This window comes from Pipistrellus kuhlii, unplaced genomic scaffold (genome assembly GCF_014108245.1).
Source record: "Pipistrellus kuhlii isolate mPipKuh1 unplaced genomic scaffold, mPipKuh1.p scaffold_m20_p_1, whole genome shotgun sequence".
Classification (NCBI taxonomy): Eukaryota; Metazoa; Chordata; class Mammalia; order Chiroptera; family Vespertilionidae; genus Pipistrellus; species Pipistrellus kuhlii.
This window is the reverse complement of record NW_023425404.1, coordinates 112,490,519-112,498,317: the sequence shown is the minus strand read 5'-3', so window position 1 is coordinate 112,498,317 and position 7,799 is coordinate 112,490,519. Positions and strand designations below refer to the sequence as shown.

At 53.9% G+C, this 7,799-nt stretch overlaps 1 protein-coding gene across 1 annotated transcript; it reads right to left on the bottom strand.

Moving 5' to 3' along the window:
* Positions 1 to 5,753: 5,753 nt before the first annotated feature.
* Positions 5,754 to 7,566, bottom strand: PTF1A (pancreas associated transcription factor 1a). Its single transcript, XM_036417686.2, has 2 exons — positions 6,685 to 7,566; positions 5,754 to 6,289 (listed from the first exon to the last, which is right to left on the bottom strand). Exons 1-2 carry the CDS (start codon positions 7,445 to 7,447, stop codon positions 6,087 to 6,089), a joined length of 966 nt encoding a protein of 321 aa, XP_036273579.1. The 5' UTR covers positions 7,448 to 7,566; the 3' UTR covers positions 5,754 to 6,086.
* Positions 7,567 to 7,799: the final 233 nt, after the last annotated feature.

Below are 7,799 nucleotides of genomic sequence, written 5' to 3'. Positions count from 1 at the left end.
GCCGTTTTCCCTCCTCTCTGCTCGCCGCTTCCTGGAGCCCCTCTTGGAGACTTCCATGCGCAAAAACAGCAAACTGCGGAGAGCCCGGCGCCAGGCAGCCACTTCCAGCTTCCAGGAGGACAGACAGCACCCGAGCCCCGAGAGCCCGGGGAGCTGGGGATAGGCGGGCCTCCGGGGAGACTCGACCGACTCCGCTCCGGCTCCCGGGAGCCCTGGGAACGCGGAGCAGCGGGCGGGGCGCATGCGCGCCTCCAGCCGGGATCCCTCCCCAGGCCGCCGAGTTTGGGGAAAGTTTGGCGAGGTTTGCCTTGGCGGTAGCGGGTGTCCCAAAGGCCAGGCTGCCCTGGAGATACGGCCAGGAGCCCCCCTAGGGTCCCCAGAGCCAGCTCGGCGGGGGCCAAGAGCTGAAAAGCGGCAGAAGGTGGGGAGGAGAGGCCTTTTGTGTGTGGCACAGGAGAGTCACTTGCGCACAAACGCAGCAGCGCGCTCCGCCGCCGCCTGAGCCGCCTCCGCTGCACCTCCGCCTCCGAGGCGCTTCGTAGCAGCCAAGCCCTTCCCCCGCCTGCCCCCTGGCCCCGGCCTTTGTTCGGTTTGAAAGTAATGCTGTGAATTAAAAGAAATGACAATATTTTCTGTCCGCTTGAAAGTCCAAGAGAAGAGCCCTTGAGCTTGGCAAAAATCAGGCAAATCATTCATCGTGCCACCCCGCACCTGTGGTCTTGGCATTGAAAACCCTCCAGACCTATTCCTATTAAACTTAATTATTCCCTCAAAGCGCACAATGGCTGAAATGGAGCAGGTTGGAGTCTGTTTATTGGTGGTAAATGTTTTTCTGAAGATCTTCTGAATCTCATTGTTAGCTCGTTGTTTGAGGCTGCCCTCTTTCTTTCAGACGAGAGGAGCCTTGGACTTTTCAATTTTCAATCGTAACATCTGCTTAATCGTACGGATCAAAATATGGAGACACAAAACATATGCAATGGTTGATTTGTTAAATCCTGGTAATGAGTTATTAACAAGGGAAAACAATGGGCCTGGATGGTGAGAGCCTGATGGTAACAGAGTCACTTTATATAGCGCCTGACGTTTCCCTTCTTGATAAATGGAACGAAGGCCTGAGCGCCAGGTGATAGCAAGAAAATCAATGTCTGTGGGGGCCAGCACGGAGACGTTTTCTATGTGAAAAATTAGGAGACATAAAATTTAATTGGCTGATCAGGAGGAGTGGGGAGACAGTGGTCTTAAGTTTAATTGCCAGTAGGCTTAGCCAGGGAGACAAAACAAGGTTTGGGCCTGTTTGTTTGCAGCACCCCAGCCCCGAGTCCAAGTGTATCATTGAAAATGTGTTTTATTATAACACATGTCATGCTTTACAGTTCCCATATTGTGTAAAGACAATGGTTAATGGTACATTAAAGACGGGCAAACCATGCCAACACGTCTTGGAGACATTGTAAGGGCCTCTCTCTTTGCTTGCTGTAGGCAGCTGCAGCCCAGGACCCAGAAGCACAAAAAGAACAAGTTTGAAATACCAGGTGCATCCTAGAGAACCACGACAGGGATTGATATGTTATAGCCCAGGACATGAACCTAGCAATAAAGATATCATTTCGATTGTCTGCCGCTTCCACGGCCTGTAAAGCCGGGAGGCCCTGGGCAGCCTGCTTTCTGGCAGGCCCGTCTCCCTCCCTGGGTTTCCCCATCTCCCTGGGCCAAATCCGAACACCTGTTGGCCAGACCCCGCATCCCATCGTGGGAATCGCTCCCTACCAGGGACTCCAGATCTCAAAGACGCAATTGGCTGTGGAATTATTTAGGACCATTCCCACAGGCTGCAGGCAGGAGGCTTTGGAAAGGCTGTGAAGGGGAGGGCTAGGGAGCGAGGGAGGTTCGCCAGGGAGTGCTCAACTGGTGTTTGTTCAACCTTGCAGCTGGTACTCGGTGCCACTGCAAAGGCCCATTAATAGACACGGGATGAGTTTATGGATTTAAGAGGCTTCACACCCTCTCCACCGAGGGGCGTTAATCCGGGTGCTGGCAGATGAGCAGTCCTGGGAATGCCCCGAAGCCCGGTTCACAGGAGCTCCCAGGAGCTGCTTTATGCGCGCTGCTCTCAGCCTGGGGTGGGAAGCCCATTCTCTTTCCCACCTACTTTTTCTGCCTTACAGGACCCCCCAGGCTTCAGGATTAATCTTTTATGAGGGTTTTCCCTTAATCCATAGTGTTTCCTCGGGAAGGAAGAGGCTCCTCAAGCAGGCTCCATCCCAGGGGCCACCCAGCTCAGGATGGGAAACTGGCTCCCCTCTCCTCTTCACACCCACCTTCTCCCCTCGCCTCAGGTGCTGCTCCACCCACTCTCACCTCCCGATTGAGAATTCCCCGAGGAAACAAAAGGGAGAGGTGTGGTGCCTCAGGTGCCCAGCCTCTGAAAATAGGAAGAAGCCACCTTTTGGTGGCACCTAACATCTTTTAAGGCAGCAATGAGAGGACCCTAACCCTAATGCTCATCAGAAATGTAGGGGAGAGCTGATATCGGTTTGGCTCAGTGGATAGAGCGCTGGCCTGTGGACTGAAAGGTCCCAGGTTCGATTCTCGTCAAGGACATGTACCTTGGTTGTGGGCACATCCCCAGTAAGGGGTGTGCAAGAGGCAGCTGATCTATGATTCTCTCTCATCAATGTTTCTAACTCTCTATCCCTCTCTGTAAAAAATGAACAAAATATATATATTTTTTAAAGAAATGTATGGGAGAGATGGATGGGGAAAGGGGGCGTTTGTTTATTTTAAAATATATTTTATTGATTTTTTTTTGTATGAGAGAAAGAGAGAGGGATAGAGAGTTAGCATACCTCCTACTGAGGATGTGCCCCCAACCAAAGTACATGCCCTTGACCAGAATTGAACCTGGGACCTTTCCGTCTGCAGGCGGACGCTCTATCCACTGAGCCAATCCGGCTAGGGCGAGAAGGGGCTTTTAATAAGTAGTCATTGGCACTCTGACACCAAGGCAGAATGGCACAGTAACCTGGGATGGGCTGGAATTAAAGAAGTATATCTTATGGGAGGAAGGGGCGAATTGTAGGAGGAGAGGGGGCATTCTACCCAAACTTTCTTCACTCTTCCGTCTCTCCCCCTATCCTTGGTAACAGTGAAGGGTAAGTGACCATTAGCGAATGATTTTTTTAAAAAAATATATTTTATTGATTTTTTACAGAGAAGAAGAGAGAGGGATAAAGAGTTAGAAATATCAATGAGAGAGAAACATCGACCAGCTGCCTCTTGCACACCCGCTACCAGGGATGTGCCCGCAACCAAGGTACATGCCCTTGACCGGAATCGAACCCGGGACCTTTCAGTCCGCAGGCTGACACTCTATCCATTGAGCCAAACCGGTTTTGGCTGACCATTAGCGAATGATTTAGCCAGCTCACAGGGTTGCGTTCATAAAATGCACCAGTTCTGGGATTGCAGCTTCTTTATTATGCTAAATGGACCAACGCTGCCATGGAGGACTTTAAACTCTTTGCTCTGATAGTTTGCTGGGTTTTTAGCAGGAGCTGATGGGTTTTCGGAAGAGCAGGGCTCACCAAAGGGTCTCTGTAGCCATTGAGGATAACTGATAAATATCAATTCTTTTCATACACTATTTTTGTTAAGTTGAAAGAAACATGTTGACTTAGAAGGACCCTGAATCAACCTGCCACTCAAAGAAAGTGCCCCCATACCGGTCCTCCCAGGGCCAGGCTGCGGCTCTGGCTGGCCAGGGATGCCCCAGTCTGGAGGCTCCTCAGCCTGGAGCTGCTGCGAGGAGAGCAGTTCCTTCACCAGGAGCAGCTCAGGCCCCTCTGACACCAAAGGAGACTCTGAAATGATACGTTTGTTCTGCTTTTACTGCCACATTTTTGTTTAAAGAACTGCTACACTAGAATGAATGGATTATGAGTAAATAAAAAGAAGCTGTCAGTCTCTTTGAAGGTTGTGTTTAAAGGGACTTGCCAAGTCAGGACAGAAGAGTGACAAGATAGAGACCCTGGTGTTTTACAAGCTCAGCCCGGCTCTTCCGCTTCATCTGCACCGCACTAAAGGATGTGTTGAAGCATTGAATCACGAAAAAAGTGGCACGCAAAAGAAAAGGTGCCACATCACAATGGTTGTAGTGTTTTAACTTCAGAGTGCCACATTGCCCATGCTAATGGAAACGCAGGTCTACTCCGTCCAAGGAAAAGTACAATACTTACATAACTTATAATTAAGTGGAAGTCTGCCTAACATTTGACTTTCTAATGAGTGTAATGAGATTACATGCCTGATAGAAGCGTTTGTGCAAAAGCAACTTTTATGTTTAACGAGACCCTAATACAGGACAAAATCGAATTATTTTCTCTGGTTTCCAAATTCGGACTCCAGTGTGAAATCTCCATCTTTCAGGGGGAGGGACGGGAGAGGCTGCGATGGCCGGAAGGAGTGTCCACCGTCAAGGGCCTCCTGGGATTCTGCATCTCTTGGGATTCAGCATCTCCCGGTGTCTGGCTGGGCCGCGCTGCGGGGGTCGAACTCGCAGCCTCTTTTTAATTGCTCTTGGACGATGTCCATAGCACCCTCGGCGCGGGGAAGCCCTAGGTGGGTCTGAAACTATGTTAAAGCAATTAGCATGTTGTCGACAGGGCCGGGGTACCGGGAAAATTCCTGTTTATACCCTGGAAGACCAGGCTGGTCCTGGTGGTAGAGCAACAACCTCCTTGGTCTGGCTTTAGCTGCGCTGAGGCGGCGGGACCGCGGAACGGTGCGCATGTGCCGCGCGCGGTCCTCTCCGCACTTTCCCTTCGCGCCCGTGGTGTCCGAGCGCGCCGGCCCCGGGTCAGCCTCCGCAAGCCCGGGCTTGGCTGGGCCCACAAGGGAAAGTCCCCCGAGGGCCGAGGAGGTGCGGGAAGTAGCGAAGGAGACCTCTCCCCCGCCGGGTTTTCAGGGCTTTCCGGCTGAGCGACCCCGGCCGCACCGTCGAGCCGCTCCCCGTCGCTAGGGGGCGGCCGTCCGCCCTCCGCTAGAGGCTCGCCTGCCTCCAGGATCAGGCTGCTTACCAAGGGAGATGAGATTCTGTTGGAAGCGAAACGCAGTTTTAGAAATAACACATTTGCAGAAGTGGCTGAGGAAGGGGGTATGCGCTTTCTCTCGCCTTACCTAACAAGGACCCTGGATTTTTTTGGGAGGCATTCGAGCCCACAGTGGTTAATAGGAATATGTTTAAGTTCCATGTACCCGATGCTGCAGCTGAAGAAGGGATAGACCACGGAGAAGCTCAAGAGCAACCAGCCCATGGAAGCAGAAAGACTCTTTCCAACAGCCAAGCCCAAAACTACCCCCCCCACACACACACACACAGCAAATTCAGTCCATACACTATGATTATGCAGGGTAGAGGTGACCTTGGTTAAGTTAAATATTGTCTCTGAGCCTCAGCTTTCCCCTCTGAAAAATGGGTATAATTACACCATAGTGTTTGAAACATAGGATAAAAATACTGGCAAAAGTCACCATTTAGGGCAGGTGATACAGAAGAAGAGCACTCTTGGAGAGTTGAGGCCTAACCCTTCAATGCACTTCCTTTCAGCTAAATCTCACTAACATGTGGTTTCTTGCTAGACAGCTACGTTTTTTTGAGTCTCTGGTTCGATGACCTTTTACAAAGTAAGTTATTCTTCTTTTTAGAAATACAGCTACCCCCAACATGTATTGAACAAATGACACGTAGAAAACAAGTACATTTATTAACATCGCTTAGAAATAAACCAAATCTGTCAATAAATTAGCACAATTTTCTAGACAGAGTTCTTCCAACAACACTCTGCCAAAGGTGCTGGGGGAATCACAGGCTATTGCATATTTTTTTAGAAAATCAGGATAAATTATATAAATTATATATTTAAAAAAGAGAACTATTTCATTAACTCAACAAGCATAATAAATAGATAAATAACAAACCGTTGATTGCCATTAGAAAAAAAATGCGATTCTTAAATTACATTTACATCATAGACATTTGCATGTACAATATGCACAGAGACCCAACCAGGCGAGTCTGTGATTTCTCAGGACACAAACTCAAAGGGCGGCTCGTTCTCTATGTTGTTGAAGGAAGACTTGCTGGTGAGTTTTCTGGGGTCCTCCGGGGTCCACACTTTGGCTGTCCGGATAATATTCTGTTCTCTGAGTTGTTTTTCATCAGTCCATGAGAGAGAGTGTCCTGCAAGGGGCGGGAGTCCGTAATCCGGGTCGCTGGGGGAGGGGGACCCTGAGGAGGTGAGAAGGAACAACAGAGTGTGAATGTCCACCTCTATCCCCAGCGGAGCCCCCCAGTCCTTGGGGTCTATGCCGGGCGCCTCCACAGAGCAGGCGCCTTGGGCTTCATTAGAATGACCCTTTCTCTCTGCGGCACAAGCCCCCAGCGCCCCCGCCCCGGAATCCCAGGAGCTGCACGTCCTTTGTGGTCGCGCGCCCTCTGAGCCGCGGTCAAAGTGGAGGGGGAAATAAAAAACCTGATAAATGCCAGCAGGCGCTCAAGGTCGCTGGTGCCCCATGGACCATCTGTCCTTCCGTCAATCGGCTTGTCAGCCTATTCTCCCAGCCCCTCCAAGACCTTCCCGCATGCGTCCCCGTCGCCCTGAGCTGGAATGGGAACGCACTTACGGGTGCCCCGATGGCAGATGATGACTTTCTGGGCCTGGCCGCCGGGGATGTCCCCACTCAGGCGCCCGCCGCAGCCAGGGCCCCGGCCGCCGCCGCGCAGCGGCAGGTCCGTCTGCACCAGCTCGCTGAGGAAGTTGATGTAGCCGATGGCCAGGCGCAGCGTGTCCACTTTGGAGAGGCGCTTCTCGTAGGGCAGCGTGGGGATGTGCGAGCGCAGCCCCTCGAAGGCGTCGTTGATGGACTGCATGCGCCTCCGCTCCCGCACGTTGGCCGCCTGGCGCAGCTGCTGCAGTTCGGCCTCCGAGCGCACCCGCCGCCTCCGCCGCGCCGCCGCCGCCCCGCTCAGGCCGCGCAGTCGGGTCCCGGGGGACAGCACGGACACCCCGGCGCACGGGTAGGCGAGGCACGGGGGTGGCGAGTCCGGCGAGTAGGGGAAGCCGCCCGGGGGCGCCCCCGCCTCACAGCAGTAGCCTCCGCCGCCTTCCTCCGGCTCTCCGGGGCCCCCCGAGGGCGGCGGGGCGAGCGCGTGCGGGGCGGCCGGGGGCGCGGGCTGCAGCAGCAGGCACGCCCCGTCGCGGTAGCAGTATTCGTGCAGCTGGTGGCTGAGGAACTCCACCTCGGCCTGCTCGTCCACCAGCAGCTCATCGCCGTCCTCCAGAGGGTCCCGAGAGGACTGGTCTGTGAAGAAGTCCTCCTCGTCAAAGTAAGGAGACGGGAAGGCGTCCAGGCCCCCGGGAAAGTGCTCTAGCAGCACGGCGTCCATGCTCTGCGCCTCCGTGGGACCGGTATCCGGAGGTGGCTCTGTGGGGGGTTTGGTGTTGCAGTTTTATGCTACTCTGGCAGTCCCCTCCCTGTCTCCCTGGTTCTTGCGCGGGAGGCAGTGGGAACGGCCCCCCAGCCCCCCGCCCCCGGCCTCCCTGGAGTGCCCGAGGCCCCTGCGCTCCGGCCGAACCCGCGCTGCGCCTGTGAGGGCGGTGGCCAACTTGCTGCCGCCGAGGGCCGGCACGCGAGGGTTCTTATAGCTACATCCCCAGGCGCGTGCCGGGGCCCCGCGGCGCCAGCCAATCACCGCGCCAGCTGGCGGGAGGGGGGCCGGGGGGCCCGGCCCGCGGCGC